Below are 14,787 nucleotides of genomic sequence, written 5' to 3'. Positions count from 1 at the left end.
GGTTTTTCTTGTACGAAGGGAAGATGTTGATATATGGGGGAGGGGGAGGGGCTTCTGGAGTATACAATGTTTACGCTGTATGTGTATGCTTTCGCAGTTTATTTTCTTGCTTCACTGGAGAAAACGAGAGATATATCGCAGACAAGATGTGAGAAAGGGTGGGAATGTAAAAAGCATGAATCCGCAGAGAGAGAGAGAGAAATCAAGAACTACGAACCATGAAACCTTCTTTTCCCCCCAGACCAACTAACCAACCCCTCCTCCGCTCACAACACCCTTGCAAGAACCTTCCCCAGCCTCACCCTGTTTTTGTTTTTTTGTTTTTTCTTTACCCCGCATAATCACCATCCTCCCCCCACGTGTAAGACCACGAGGCGCTGCACGACTGGTTCGGTCTTCCCCCATACACAGTTTTTCCCTTGTTTGGCTGTTTTTGCAATCATCCCAGTATCGCACCACTTTCTTTATGTCCGCATCCCGAGTCCATGTTCCGGTGCCCATGTTCTGTGCTCCGTGCTCCGTGATGTTTCCATGTCAAGCCCTAGCTCCCCGCCCCTCCTTCCCTCCCGTACTTGACACAAACCTCTGGAAAATGCCGGTCACGTATGACCAAGATACCTTACCTCGGCATCTGGGTACGGTACTACGTGCGTACGAGATGCGCCTTTCCACACTCACCCAACTATACAAATTTTTGTTCATTCTTACTCTACTACTGCGGTGAAAACGGACTGTTCCAATGTTCCAGTCGTGACGACCGCGTGGCGCACAATGTGGCTGAAACTTGCAGCAAACATGATTCGAGTCCCTTCTTTTTTTTCCTTTTGTCCGGAGAGGCTCCGGAGGGAGGAAGGGAAAGAGAGGGCCGGACAAGGGGGGGTTCGGTCGGTGGGTTTGAGGGTTCGGGAGAGAGAGCGGTGAGAAGGAGGGAGGGTGGGTGGGTGCGGGTGAGATTTGATGAAGTTTGTTTGTTGGGTAGAAAGTTTTTCCTGTGGAATGAGTGGGCGAGATTTTTGGAAGAAAGGGCACGTGAGCAGGTGAGTGTGTGTCAGGTATAGACCCCGGATTCATTAAATGCTTCTTCAGCCCTGCGCGCTGTGTCTGGGGTAATTTAGGCTGATTGCGATGTACGCATTTCTGGGTACGATGGTGTGTAGTGAATCTGAAACTCGGGCTATCCAAAGAAAGTGGCAAGGTAAGGAGATAAGATGCTTGGGGGTGTTTTGCCAGGTACCATGCTATAAGAAGGGTATTTTGGAGATAATGAAGGATAAATTGAATCACTTATCTTTTGAAAGTTTTTTAAAAAAAGAAGGAAGATATCCGGAACACTCGTGATGATAGTTGAATGATTATGAAACTAAAAAGATTATATCCAATAATGAACCCTACATTCTGCCGAATAGAAATGACAAAGGGAAGAACGACTCGGAATCTCGTCCACCCAGCGGCGGTTTTGCTCTTGTGGAGAGCTTGGTATCTCAAATAGACAACAAAAACTAAAAGTCAAATGAAACTGTGAACCAAATCCAAAGGACTCCAAATCCCCAGACGCCTATTTACACTAGACGCATATCTTCCAATATATAAACCAATCATCACGTCGTTGCATCATTATACCCATACCTCACAATCCGGAGTAGTTGCCGTCCAGCCCAACCAGATTCGCGGTATCCTCGTAATCGCCAGGGATCATGATACCCGGGTACAGGCCATCGCTACCAGGCGTAGACCCATATTCGCAAGCAGCATTATTGAATTCTTCTCCGCTAGTCAAGCTCTCATCGCTGAAGCTCAGAACGCTCTGGGGTGGTGGGGCCTCGGAGGCGTAACTGTTCCAGTTCCAGACATTGGGCGACCATGTAGTGTTGCTGTCAGTGGTAGCAGACAAGGGTGTCATATCGAGTAGAGCGTCGGCTGGTGGACCGCCATAAATTGTATCGTAGATGTTTGTTTGTCCATTGTCCAGTGATGAGAGAAGACGCTCCCAATCTGCTGGCGAAACCTCCGACTTGATAGCTTGGTTGCTATTTGAGATCACATAACCAGCTAATGGATCCATCGGGAAAGACATGTAGTCGATATTGCGTTGCTGCTGCTGCTGCTGTTGACTACCAGATTGGCTCGGGTGGCGCTTGTTTGGCATTGAGAAGGATGCACGGTGAGACAATGGGCTCAAAGTTGGCTCTGAGCGGGCTGTCGGAGGTTCTGACCGAATTGAAGATAAACTCGTTGACGAGTGGTTAGGATGAGAGCCTACGTGTGGCGACAGAGCAGGAAGCGTTGCACGACGCGGTTCCCGAGCGTCTGCACGAGTAGCTTTCAAGGCACCTGGGGAGAAGCGTGCCGCCAAAGCCTTGAGCGACTTTTGTGTGGCACGGAAAGTATCCAGAGGCGCGCCCATATTTTGATCAGAGTTGTGCCGCGAGAGGGGTGGTGCTGGCATCTGATCCACGTTTGGTACAGCCACGATGCCACAGCCTATCCGGCGGAAGTCAGGGTAGCCAGCGGCATTTCCGTGCTCGAGCATGTCCATGACAGTACAAATGAGACGGTTGCTTTCTTTGATGAGCTTGCCTTCGCGGGCCAGGTTGAGCGCCTGGAAAAGCAGACCGAAACCAGCTTGCACGAGAACCTCATTGCGGTTGAGGCAGAAGGAGAAGCTGAGTTTGCGTTCATCGAGGAGCTCGACAATCTGCACAATGTGTTTACAGGCATCACCAACGGCTACGACAGCCGAAGACGCTCTGTCGCCAAGATTGGCAACAACAGCTGGACGGTACACCAGAGCCCTGACGTGGTGATATGCAAGAGACTGGCGTTGTTAGTACTCAGGCACCTCGCGTCATGCAGATTATACATACCAAAATCGGAGAACGGCTGCTAGTGACGTTGGTGCTGGGTTTGTCTTGTGCGAATGTGAGCTTGAGGTGCGGTGCAAGGTTGCTTTGCCAGTCCTCTAATTCGTCGGCCAACGTTGCTATGGTGCGGAAAGAGATGTCATGAGACGCAGATCCGGGATAGAGTTCCATGAGAACCCTGGACAGGATACGTGACAGGCGGAAGAGCGCTAGCGCACTGGAGAGCTTGGTATACTCGCCCGGCAATGTCGGCAGGAATCCCTTCTCTGTGACGTATTCGTCATCAGCATCTGCAGGATACTCACAGTGCACATCTTCCTCGCGAATCAGTTTCGGAAGACCAATGTGTGCAGCAGAAAAGCTACAGATAATCAGCAACGTGGCGGCGATTTCTCAGTGACACAAGCTTACCAGTCAACAGTGTAGAGTGACCAAAACGTCTTCTTGCGTGTTTCACATGTCAGCGCGTCAAGTGCGAAGCGCTTCTGGGACTGATGCAGGCCAAGACGTTGTGACAGGCCGACAGCCAAGCCTTTGTACTTGAGCAGTTGAGAGTAATCCGCTCTCAAGAGGCAGAAGATCTGAGCAAGAACAAGACACTGCAGAGTTGTTATATCGTTGGCCATCAAGAAGCTCTTGATCGCGCTTTGCCACTGGGCTTCGAAAGAGTCGACATCTTGGCCGTCGCGAGGCTGCGAAGTGTCAGTTTGTAGTCAAGCACGCGACAGGTTTCGGGTACGTACGTCGCTCGAAAGTGCAGCGATTCCAAAAACAAGGTTGAGTTGGGCAATGGACTTTTTGTCGGTCATAGTGTCTGGGCTGGCAACATATTGCTCGTATAGACCTAAGAAGGTTGGACGATGCAGGACTGGGAACAGCGGTGCCCACTCCTGGAAGAATATGTTGACCATCTGGTCTGAGACTAGACGAGGAGGAGCCTTGAACGATACTGGACGTTTTGATTGAGTGGCAGCTGGCTTTGCACCTGCGCCGAAGAAGACACTCGAGTCAACGTCAGTTGAGAGTCTGCCTGCTTCTTGTGCTTTTTGCTTGAAGGCCTCTGCGAAATGTCAGACATGGGTGCTGCCGGAGAGGGAGCAAAGATCGTACCAACAAGTGTTCGTCCAGCCGAACTGCCTACAAAGTAAGAATCATGATTTACATCGTCGAGGAGATGTGGTGCCTGCTGCACCTTGAATGTGTCGTCCTTCTCTTGTGACTCTTCACGGCCGTCCGATATTCCCGGAGATTGTGGCGATGCTCGTCTTGCAGGTGCTTGCGATGCTGGAGAATGCGAGTGAATCCGCGATAGCATGTCAATCTTTTCGTCCTTTTCGTCCAGCAGGTCTTTGAGTTCCCGAACTTCGCTTTCCAAAGCACGGACGCGCTCTTCTAAAGACTCCGTGTATCCTCTTGGGAAAGCACGACGACTGAGCTTGTCACTCGTCTTGCACTCGAATCCAACATTTGTACACTGGGTGCAACTGGGGCGGATACCATCGCATCGTATCTTCTTGGAGCGACAACGATCGCAGGCTTGGGCGATGCGGCTCTGGCAGCTCGAGCCGACTTTGATGACCTTCATGGGCAATATTCCGGGCATGGTGGCGATATTTTCGTGTCCACGCGTCGTGAATGGTGTGGAAGTGCTGCTTGTCGTAGGCCCAACGGGCAGTCGCTAGTAGGTAGTGTTGGGTCCTGTCATGCGATGGTCCGGCGTTCCTGAGTTTGCGAAAAGCGTGTAGTCGGCAGAGTTTGACTGTGGTTGGCGTCGAGAGACGTGTGCTGGTGTCGCAGTGTAGATACAGCCGGTTAAAGTCGAGGTGAGCGTGTGCCCAGATTGAACGAGGGGGTTAAAGGTGAGCGGAAGAATCGGAGCGGCCTGGCAAATGTACATAAAGCTGCCACCTGCCACCCTGGTCTAGTCAGATTCTGGGGAATTTGTGGGTGGCTGCGGGGGCGGAAAGGCGCCATCCCAATCCCATCAGGCCACAGACGAGCAGCAGGCGTCGTTGCCGATACATTTTCGCTCATCACTAGCCACCAAACCTTAATCATGACTGGCTGCGATCAGCATGCGGGGCTGACTGCTGCTTGACGGCCGTTCTCGGCGTCCCTCATCGCGTGTGATGATCGGCCCTTTGATCCTCCACGGAGTGTTGGCCTTGACGAAACAACATGAAAGACGTCAGCCACAGTGCGCATGTTGGGCCTTATTCCCCTCGTCTGCCTCGTGACACGCTAGACCGGCGTAGAACTGTCGTTATTGGAGTCGACCCACGAGTCATCTTCATGGAGGGTATAGTACCAGAGGCCTTTTCGCTAAGAAACCACGCCTCATTTGCTGCTCGTATTCATATACACTACTCTATGTTCTCTCGATATCTACTCCATGTGCGTGCCACCCTTGCTACGGGCTTTTTGAATTTACCCAAGCAAACAAGCGCAATCCTGGGCTACCCTGATATTGTTCTAGAAGAATGCTGCTTAGTACACAAAGTGACAAGCGGTTGATCCCACTCAAGCCATGAGGATCGCCCTTAGCTTTGCAGAAAAGACATCTTGCATACCGTTCATTGGTATTGGGTAGCTGATCTCTGTTGAACGTACGACGTGGCGTGATCGTATTGTCTACAGTCTACATACGACACTACAACTCATCACGACTGCTAAGCTATACTCTAATATTGAATACCTGTGTGCCGGCCATAGGAGAAGGCATATTATCAGATAAGTGAGCGATGCGATATACATGGCAGAAAATCACTGCTTCGTTGCATCTTTTGTGGTGAATGCGCTTGCTTCCGGATGATCTGTCACTGATATCGCCGTGCCTATGAGAAAGCAAGTAGGACTGGATTGATCCATGCTTGTTCAGGAAAAATCAACTTCTTCCTCCTGTTCATCCATACCCAGATAGTGTATGACAGTGGGTGAATCTAACAATTTTGCTCTCTGTAGTAGTCAGCGTTAGTGTCTGTTCCTTGTTGCACGTGGCAGCTGCAGGGACGCGTTCTGCACGTGTGGTCGATCAGGCGCACGTTGCCGACTTGCACCAACATGCACTTGGCAACCCAGGCGGTGAGGATTGTATCCTTACCGATGAACAGTGAAATATATAACCATCTTGAAACGAAGGACGTGGGGCGCGAGAAGAAGAGATGGTACTCACCTGTTTGTCAAAGACGGATGCGGCACGTTGGAGCATGTCCAGCTCTAAGCTTCGGAGCCGCTCTGCTAGTTTCCATGGTAATTCACGAATAGTGTCCTCGCGCTTGATGTCTTCAGCGCCCCTGAGCGCCTCGATCTGCGTATCAATGCGGGCTTGCAGGAGGACTGTCGCACGCAGCTGGAATACGTCCCAAGTTGCGTCCTCTTCAAGATGTTTACGTAGCTTGGAGGTATCCAGCTCACTCTCTCTCCAAAAACCCTGGATGCTTTTCTTGCCATCGGTGGTTTGTCTGACCTTGAAGTCTAATCCATCTTCCTCGTTGACTACAACAAGCCATATGAAGTCGCCTTCCCAATGTATCTCGCCGTCTTTTTCGAAGATGCGAAATCCTGGCGCTTCTGTTGAGACATACATTTTTGCAGGTCTGAGAGGATCATCGTCTGGAATGTCGAGATCCAGGAACATGACTTTTGCAGAGGCCATACCATCTTCGAGAAATCCATATGAGAAGATGTTTTCGCACGCGCCTTTGTCGTCACCGTAGCTACGTTTGTCAGCGCATTGTTTTTGTCCGTTTTTGGCGACATACGTGATTGTTACTTCGCCCCCTTGTTCAATATTTTGGCCCTCTCGAAGTAGGAGCAAGCCATTCCCGTTGCTATCTGTTTCATATAAGGCGGCTGTGGCATTACCCGATGCGTGATTGGCCATGTCGACGCATGGCATCATGCAATCGCCAGCACCTGGGAATTCCAAGGCTCTGGACCTGTACATTGCATCGATTCGCATCCAATCATCAAAGGTGAGCATGCCGTCTTCTTCGTCCCACCAAAACTTATTGCACCATGGGATGGACTCTGTAGCGGTTCGCAGGTTCTCAAACTCGCGCAGTAGACTATTGAGCTTTGCGCTGACGGCAGGCTTGAGCGTGGTTCCGACGAGAAGCTCTCGCTCCTCCTCTGTCCAAAAAGTGGGAAGAAGCTCATCCGGGAGAAACTTGATATACTGTGTTAGAGGATTCAGCAGACCCACATCCTTTGTGTCTGGGCAACAGATGGTAGCTTGGAGGAGCAGGAATGAGAGGACGGCGCCTCTTGTTGTCTGCAGAGTGTTACTATTATGGGTACTCTGTGGGTTGCCAGAGTCTATCACGCACCCTTCCAAAGTCTCCAAGGGCTTCGAGAAGATCATGTAGACGATGATCCGACTTTGCAAGGAGATCTATATTGTGACGAGAGATGATCAATTCTTTGGGCACTACGATGAGAGGGTCGACATTGCCTCCCTGGAGGTTCTGGTCGGCGATGACGGTTGAGCCTCTGTCCTCATGGCCAGGCAGGGGACCAATTTTGACCTTGTTGAAGGTGACGCCGTGAAAAGCGGCCCAGGTAGGCAATGCATCAATGGGCTGTTTGAGCCATCCCTCGGTTCTGCCTCTGCGTATCATTTCCACAGGGCGATTTTGGAGATGGGTGAATGTTGTTGTGATGAGGCGTGGGGGGAGTTTAGTTGCGGTCGTCAGGTGATGTTATGTTTTACAAGGTGCATGTTTGGCGATGGCCAATAAGCGTCTTATCGATACCGTTGGAGACATGTACGTATTGTATACACATGTCTACCCACACCACACCACACAACACCACACAACACCAGTTCCCCTGCAGGATAGCTGCAGGCACGGCAATCAGGGTGAAGCCACAGGGGCGGACCTGCGTGCTTGTGTGACGGGTGTCAGCATTACCATGGCAGCCGGGTGGCAGCAATGGCGGCATGATGGAGATGCAGATGCAGAAGCACATGGGCTGTGGCACTGGACCCTGTGAGGTCATGTACTAGGAGGAACGACGGCTGCAGGGAGAAGGCCGACAGCGTTGGTTTCCTTAGAGACGAGAGCAGTCCAGGCCGGGTAGAGAGGGGCTACAAGTGGCCAACTCAGCGGTGCATGTTGCAGGAGCATAACAACGGGCAGTGCGGCGGATGCGCAGTAGGGGAGGACGGCCGCTCGTGCCTTGTTGTCATGGCGCTCGGGCCCCCTCGTCCAGAGTTGTTGTGATGCTGTTGGCGGGTGTGCCGAAACCATGGAGCGGAGCTAGTGCCGCCGTCCGTGCGCCTGTAAACAACAACAACACCGACATGTGCTTAAACTTGCAACCACTCCTGCACCACGGCCATCTCTACCATTATTCCTTAACCCAGACCGCAGCAGGAACAGCAGACGGCCTTCTCGCCATCTCGCCGCCAGCCTCTCCTTCACCACCACCTCTCCGCCCGCCTCCGCTGCGCCGCGCCGCCGAGTCTGCTGCTCTCATCCCAAGTCGGCCTCTCGTGACGCTCCCATATCTTCGTGCGCCGTAGCCCATCGCCACTTCCTCCCGCTGTAACAGGCAAGCACTTTGAGAGTCGCCCCCTCCTGTTCATGTCTTCGCACCGCGAGCGGACTTCCAAAATGCCTCGCGCGTCCACGACCAGCTACGGCCAGGTCATTGAGGTGAGCACCAAAACAACCGCCAAAACAATGCGCCATTGGTCTAAATACTGATCCTGCGCCCCTTAGTACATCCAAGACCGTCTCTACCTGGCCTCGTACACGTATGCTCCGGATGCGTCTACCCCGTTCCCTTACCCCAAGCAGTCGCAGTCGCCTTCCAAGCGCTCGTCGCGCGCCCATGGCGGCCCTACAGCTCCAGCACACAAGGTGCTCCCGCCCGTCTACTTTAGCATTGACAAGACACTCTTGTACAATGCTTTCCACGGTGACTTTGGCCCACTTCACATTGGTCACCTGTACCGCTTCGCCGTTCAGCTGCACGAGGTACTAGGCGACCCCGCCAATGAGGATCGCGCAGTCGTCTTCTGGAGCAACGCCGACTCGAGGAGTAAGAACACTCCATCTCTGCCGCTTTTGCGCACCAATTAACGTGCTTAGGTCGCGCAAACGCTGCTTGTATCCTGGCATGCTACATGGTGCTTATCCAGTCATGGCCTCCTCACCTGGCCCTCGCACCCATCGCACAAATGGATCCTCCCTGCATGCCCTTCCGCGACGCCGGCTACAGCCAGGCTGACTATGTGCTCAACATCCAGGATGTCATCTACGGTGTCTGGAAAGCCAAGGAAGAAGGCCTCTGCGGACTCAAGGACTTTAGTCTGGAGGAGTACGTGTGCCCTTTTTGCTTTTTCTCTCAGCTGCTGACTTTGACAGATACGAAAAGTACGAGCGTGTAGATATGGGAGATTTCAACTGGATCACCCCCGACTTCCTTGCCTTTGCCTCGCCACAACAAAAGCCCACACACGAGATCCCCGCTTCCTCGCCCATGTATGCGACGCTTCCTTCCAATATTGCCGAGGTTCAAAGATCCGACCTTCCTAGCCCTTTCAAGAACGTACTCTCACATTTCTGCGCGCGCAACGTCGGCCTCGTCGTTCGATTAAACTCGGAGCTGTACTCGTCCTCATACTTCACCAAGCTGGGCATTCAGCACCTGAACATGATCTTCGACGATGGAACATGCCCGCCTCTATCCCTTGTTCGCAAGTTTGTCAACCTTGCACACGAGATGATCACTGTACAAAAGCGAGGCATCGCCGTCCACTGCAAGGCTGGTCTTGGACGAACTGGCTGCCTCATTGGAGCATACCTCATCTACAAGCACGGCTTCACTGCCAACGAGATCATCGCCTACATGCGATTCATGCGCCCAGGAATGGTCGTGGGCCCTCAACAGCACTGGCTGCACCTGAACCAGGGCACTTTCCGCGAGTGGTGGTACGAGGACACCATGAAGGCCAAGTATGCTCAGATGGTACCTTCCACACCCACAAAGTCATCGCACAAGCAACGCCTTGCTAGCAACGGACAAACCTTTACTCCCCCCAACGGATCGCAGAAGCGCGCAGCTCTGGGCGAGATTGAGTCGAACGAGCGAAGCAATTCAGGACATATTGGTGTGTTAGACGACAACCTGCCGGCGCCGACACCTGGCCAGCCGCGAAAGACTAGCAAGCTTTACGGCAACGGATCGCGACAGTCACCCCAGCGCATTGACGAGAACGAGCCATTCACAAAGTCGCACACAGAGGTCAGGGCGGAGATTACACGCTTCGACGGCGAGTCAGACGAGGAGTTCCACCTTCGCCAGATTGCCCGACGAACATCGTCGCGTTCGCCCCAGCGCTCGCCCACCCTTAAGGATAAACAACGCCGTGCTTTCAGCACCACGTCTGTCATCCAGACTTCGGTAACACACACATCTTTTGGCTACGGCGAAGAGAGCGATCTCGAGAACACCGCACCAACCGGCGCGCGGCCAAAGACACCAAAGGAGAAGAGCGGCAATGGCAGCATCAGCATGACCAAGGTGCGATCAAGTCCTTCGCGGCGAAGCACCGATGGAAAGGCTGGTGTACGAAAAACCAGCGGCCGTGTTGGCAGCGTCGGCAACGCCATCTCACGAACCAAAGCATGATGAACGTTTCCGGATTTTCCACTTCTTAGTCTCCATCTCCATCGCAACGGAGTTCTAGCATGGCGCCACGGGACACTACATTTATTACGATTGTGCTCGCTTCGTTTCTCTCCTGTCCAAGTCAAGTTCTCGACCATCCAGCATACCTGCCTGGCTTTTGGCGCTGCAAATGTCTTTTTACATATTATGGGGCTCCGGCGTTTTTGGGAATTGCCAATGTTAGCATATTGGCCTTTTGGGATATCTCTGCTTGATACTTAGTCGAGGGCCGGCGCATGGAGTGCGTCGATTTGTTCTCTTCTTGTTATTCTTTTTCAACTTTTCCACTTTTTTTCTACTGTCTCGTCACCAATGGTGGGGGGTGGAGTTTGTGCGCCTGGCTTTACTAGTAGTCTTGTCCCTTTTCGTGCTTCATTTAGCTGCGGATATGTTCATGACGTGTATGAGTTTCATGATGAGCGTAATTCCAGACTTCTTTTTCCAAGAAAACACATGTTGATTTCTGAGTGTGATGTGATTGTTAAGTGATGTGAAGTGTATTTCATATCCCAGCCAAGTCTTCTCGTAATGTTCAGCAATAGCGCACGTGACATGTCTATATCCACTTCCCAAAAAAAATATGCTCCACCACCTCCACCCATCTCCTTCAAGTTACAATCAAGAACACACAATTTAACCATCTCATGTCCGATCAGTACGGGACTCGAACCCGCAACCTTGGCCTTTTTTGCTTTGCTTTGCTTTGCTCTACTATATGTAGATCACTTGCATAGTAGGAGGGCCACGCGCTACCATTGCGCCAACCGACCCTGATTTTGTTCATGAAGCTATCTTGTGCGGTGTGTTGTACATGTATCTATGTTGCACCTGGTGTTTCTGCTGAACGTGAGTTTGGAAAGCCATGAATATAATCTGTTTTTTTTTCTCAGGGTGGTTCAAAGTGGATATTTGTGTGCGTGTGCGTGTGCGTGTGTGGGGTGTGGATATTCTTACTAGTACAAAAAGAAAATCCAAGGTTTAGTATAGTTTAGGTTCCGAGTTGCAATGTAGGGATTATAACGTATCAGATTATTATTCTTTTTTTCTTCTTCTTAGAATAGCATAGCAGATCGCATCTTAACCTGCTGGAATTGGGGTTTAGGGGAAAGAATGTGTGGTAAGAGGGAAGACGAATGAGCAGCCTACGTATATAAAGCCCTTAAAGCTTCGGCTCTAAGATTTACGCAAGTGAGAGTCTGCTTTGGAACCATGGAAAATCGGTTAGTAATACTATTGATGATATGTATACCCTTCGGTGGGTATATAGCTATTAGACACGCCTATATTAGAGTGGTGTAACGTGGATATACCTCTGTTGGACTTGAATCTCTTGTTTCATATTGGTTGGGAAGGGGATGCAATGGTAGGTATTGTGTGGGTAGGGATGCATTCTCTGACTAGTTAGTTAAGAGAGAATGTTGTAGTAACGTTCATCCCGCACAACCAAGAAACATGGCTGCCTAAGATCAGGTTAAAGGAGAATAGAAGCCATGTATTTTATGTAAAGTCTTCTTTTTGGTATTCAGTTCCGTTAGGTTGGGGTGTGGCCTGCTATTTACTATGCGCACGTGATTGTGGCTTCATAGGCCAGAGGGGTACCCAATGGATCCCCGAGGGTTGGCCCCCGCCTGGGTCTCCGGTTCAGAGTATCATGGCCGATACGCCATATGTCAACCAGATGCAAATAATTAAGGTCATGTATTTTATATACCGCGCTTTTTCTAGTGAGCTGGCGCTGCAGCACTGATTAAGATTCTACTAACGTTGCAGGCTGGTTATTTAGTTGTGGCATGCAACCTGAATGGCTTGCTGCCACACAATTTAGTGCAAGCCAGCAGGCTCAATGCAGGTGAGGGTGGTGCGTATCGCTACGACAACCAACCCCCGTGACGTTCAGCTTCTTTTCAGCTTCGCATCTTAGCCTGGCTGGTTGCCTCGCTGCGTCGACCTCTCTCGGTCTGGCTCTCCTCTCCTCTCGTTTACCAATTACTGTTACCCCCAACCCCTTATCTGGCAATGTCAATGTTACAAGTCGTTCTTGATTTAGCAATAGTGAGACGTATTGTGGGATGAGCGCGTGGCGAGGCTAACGCAGGGCTAGGATCAGCTGTTCACTTGCAAAGACGAGGGCCTGAAGGTGCTCCGCGAAGCACCAAAAGAAGTGCAGAACATTGAGTACGCTTGCTTAAGTACAATTTCCGTTTACCTACAACTCACAGGCCGGCTAGTATTGTTGTAATCCATGGTCTCGGCGCCTATCCCGACGAGAGATGGTGTAAGAACGTTGGTACGGCAGAAGAGCCGCAATGGCGCAACTGGCTCATCGAGGATGATATGCTACCAGCGGTAGCGCCAAACGCGCGCATTATGCGGTATGGGTATGCATCGCTGTGGTTCGGCCATATAGAAATGCGACACGGCATGGCTCTCATGGCCGGGCGGTTTCTAAGAGTGTTGAAGCAACAAAGAAAGGTGCAGGCACGTGCTTAGTGGGCGTCGTGTATCCGCTGACTTTGTCAGCGTGCTCCGTTCCGTCCGCTGGTGTTTGTGACGTACGGCTTTGGCGGGCTGATTGTGCTTGAGGTAAGAGGACGGATAGACGTACTAGAAACGATGCAGCCATTACTAAATGTTTCCATAGGCACTGCTAGAAGCCGAACAGCACCCTGAAAAATGGCCTGGAATATTCTCGTCAAATACTGGTCTGGTCCTCTTCGGCACACCGTTCCGAGGCGCCCAGAGGATGAAGCAGATGGAGATCCTCGAGGCAGTGTGGTTTGAGTATCACGGCTACCAGATACCGCAGTCAGGCATTGCCTATCTACAGGAACTAGTAGACACCTTTTCAAAAAAGAGGCAGGGCCAGACAAACAAGACTCAACTCGCTTGGTTCTATGAGTCTAAGCCGAGTAACGTGGGGAAGGTTGAATCCGAGCAGGATCCGACTGTAAGGTTGATAGACACCGCACACAGTGACCATGTTAAAAACAAGTGTAGGGATTTATGATCGACAGGTACATCGGGCGCCTAGTCCCGTCTGAGTCTATAAACATCTTCGAGAACGTGCACGAGCAAGGCTTTGAGACATTCGCAGATGTGTTTCGGAAAATCTTGAAGGCATCCCCTCAGCTCTCATGGCCGCAATCTCAAGGTAACTATAATGGTAGCCCCTACTAGATTAAACAAGATGGGTTAATGATACTAGGTGTGAGAGAGCACAAGATCGACTTTAGTCTCAAAGGCGTACCTGTATTACACCAGTTTGTCGCCCGAGATGCAGAGATGCAAGTCCTTGAGGAGGCTCTTATCGGTATTCCTCTCACCACGAGTCATCGGAAAGTAGTGATCGTCCATGGGCTTAGCGGCGTTGGTAAGACGCAGCTAGTAGTGGAGTTTGCGCGAAAGCACCATCACCAGTTCAGCGCAGTATTCTGGCTAGACGGATCATCTAAGACCAGCCTTGAGCATTCGTTTGTTGATATGGTGCAGAGACTTCCGCCCACCGAGCTGACAGCTAATGGTGCGCAGATACTCAGCCAGGCCGCTGTCGAGGCTGTCGAGGCTGACGTGGCGGTGCGTGAGTGCTTGCAATGGTTGTCTATGTCGTTAAACTCTCACTGGCTGCTGATCATAGATAACGTTGACAGCGACTATCATAATCACAACCAGGACGACCTGCCGGCATATGACGTGGAGTACTACTTCCCACACGCAGATCACGGGTCAATCTTGATTACGAGCCGACTGGCTAGCCTTCAACAGCTTGGGTCTGGCGTCCAAGTGGGAGCAGTGACAGAAGAGCAAGGCCGTGCTATACTCGAGATCAATGCTAGGAGAGCGGTAGAATGTACGAGAAAGACTCTATCTGCTAAAAGGAGACATCGTAACTAATATGTTTTGTACAGATGCCGACGTAGTCATTGAACTTCTCGGTGGGCTCCCACTAGCCCTCACGCAAGCTGGGTCGTACACACGCGAGACGAATGTGACGACGGACATATATACGATGCATTACATCTTTACGTTGCCTCGTCTGATGGAGAATGACAGTCGCTTCGGGCTTAGTGAGTAGAGTTATCATGCCGTGGGGACTAACTGGACTATGTCATACGAGCAAGTGCAGAGACAGAGCGACGGGGCAGGCTGTCTACTAAAGCTGTTAGGGTTTTTAGACAGCGGAGAGGTATGGTACGAGCTAATATCAGCGTGCAAGGATCTAGCTGTAGAGATGGATGTTCCAACTTCG

At 51.3% G+C, this 14,787-nt stretch overlaps 5 protein-coding genes across 5 annotated transcripts; 3 read left to right on the top strand and 2 right to left on the bottom strand.

The window, feature by feature from the left end:
* Positions 1 to 1,627: 1,627 nt before the first annotated feature.
* COCCADRAFT_3273 (uncharacterized protein) lies at positions 1,628 to 4,464 on the bottom strand (the record flags this gene model as incomplete). Its single annotated transcript, XM_007711922.1, has 5 exons — positions 1,628 to 2,815; positions 2,865 to 3,222; positions 3,273 to 3,553; positions 3,605 to 3,921; positions 3,972 to 4,464. 5 exons carry the CDS (start codon positions 4,462 to 4,464, stop codon positions 1,628 to 1,630), a joined length of 2,637 nt encoding a protein of 878 aa, XP_007710112.1.
* A 1,271-nt stretch (positions 4,465 to 5,735) lies between these two features.
* Positions 5,736 to 7,480, bottom strand: COCCADRAFT_90441 (uncharacterized protein; the record flags this gene model as incomplete). Its single annotated transcript, XM_007711975.1, has 4 exons — positions 5,736 to 5,816; positions 6,034 to 6,577; positions 6,623 to 7,134; positions 7,190 to 7,480. The coding sequence occupies 4 exons, from the start codon at positions 7,478 to 7,480 to the stop codon at positions 5,736 to 5,738; spliced, it is 1,428 nt and encodes a 475-aa protein (XP_007710165.1).
* A 999-nt stretch (positions 7,481 to 8,479) lies between these two features.
* Positions 8,480 to 10,502, top strand: COCCADRAFT_34970 (uncharacterized protein; the record flags this gene model as incomplete). The annotated part of the gene is made up of 4 exons (XM_007711945.1): positions 8,480 to 8,521; positions 8,588 to 8,909; positions 8,960 to 9,188; positions 9,236 to 10,502. The coding sequence occupies 4 exons, from the start codon at positions 8,480 to 8,482 to the stop codon at positions 10,500 to 10,502; spliced, it is 1,860 nt and encodes a 619-aa protein (XP_007710135.1).
* A 313-nt stretch (positions 10,503 to 10,815) lies between these two features.
* COCCADRAFT_90485 (uncharacterized protein) lies at positions 10,816 to 11,001 on the top strand (the record flags this gene model as incomplete). The annotated part of the gene is made up of 1 exon (XM_007711974.1): positions 10,816 to 11,001. A coding segment is annotated over one exon (186 nt), but the record flags the coding sequence as incomplete, so codon positions are not given.
* A 1,556-nt stretch (positions 11,002 to 12,557) lies between these two features.
* Positions 12,558 to 13,439, top strand: COCCADRAFT_34969 (uncharacterized protein; the record flags this gene model as incomplete). The annotated part of the gene is made up of 6 exons (XM_007711944.1): positions 12,558 to 12,593; positions 12,643 to 12,716; positions 12,770 to 13,013; positions 13,062 to 13,124; positions 13,183 to 13,346; positions 13,379 to 13,439. The coding sequence occupies 6 exons, from the start codon at positions 12,558 to 12,560 to the stop codon at positions 13,437 to 13,439; spliced, it is 642 nt and encodes a 213-aa protein (XP_007710134.1).
* Positions 13,440 to 14,787: the final 1,348 nt, after the last annotated feature.

The sequence above is a fragment of the Bipolaris zeicola genome (assembly GCF_000523435.1).
Source record: "Bipolaris zeicola 26-R-13 unplaced genomic scaffold scaffold_36, whole genome shotgun sequence".
In the NCBI taxonomy this organism is placed as follows: Eukaryota; Fungi; Ascomycota; class Dothideomycetes; order Pleosporales; family Pleosporaceae; genus Bipolaris; species Bipolaris zeicola.
This window is presented reverse-complemented; position numbering and strand designations above follow the sequence as displayed.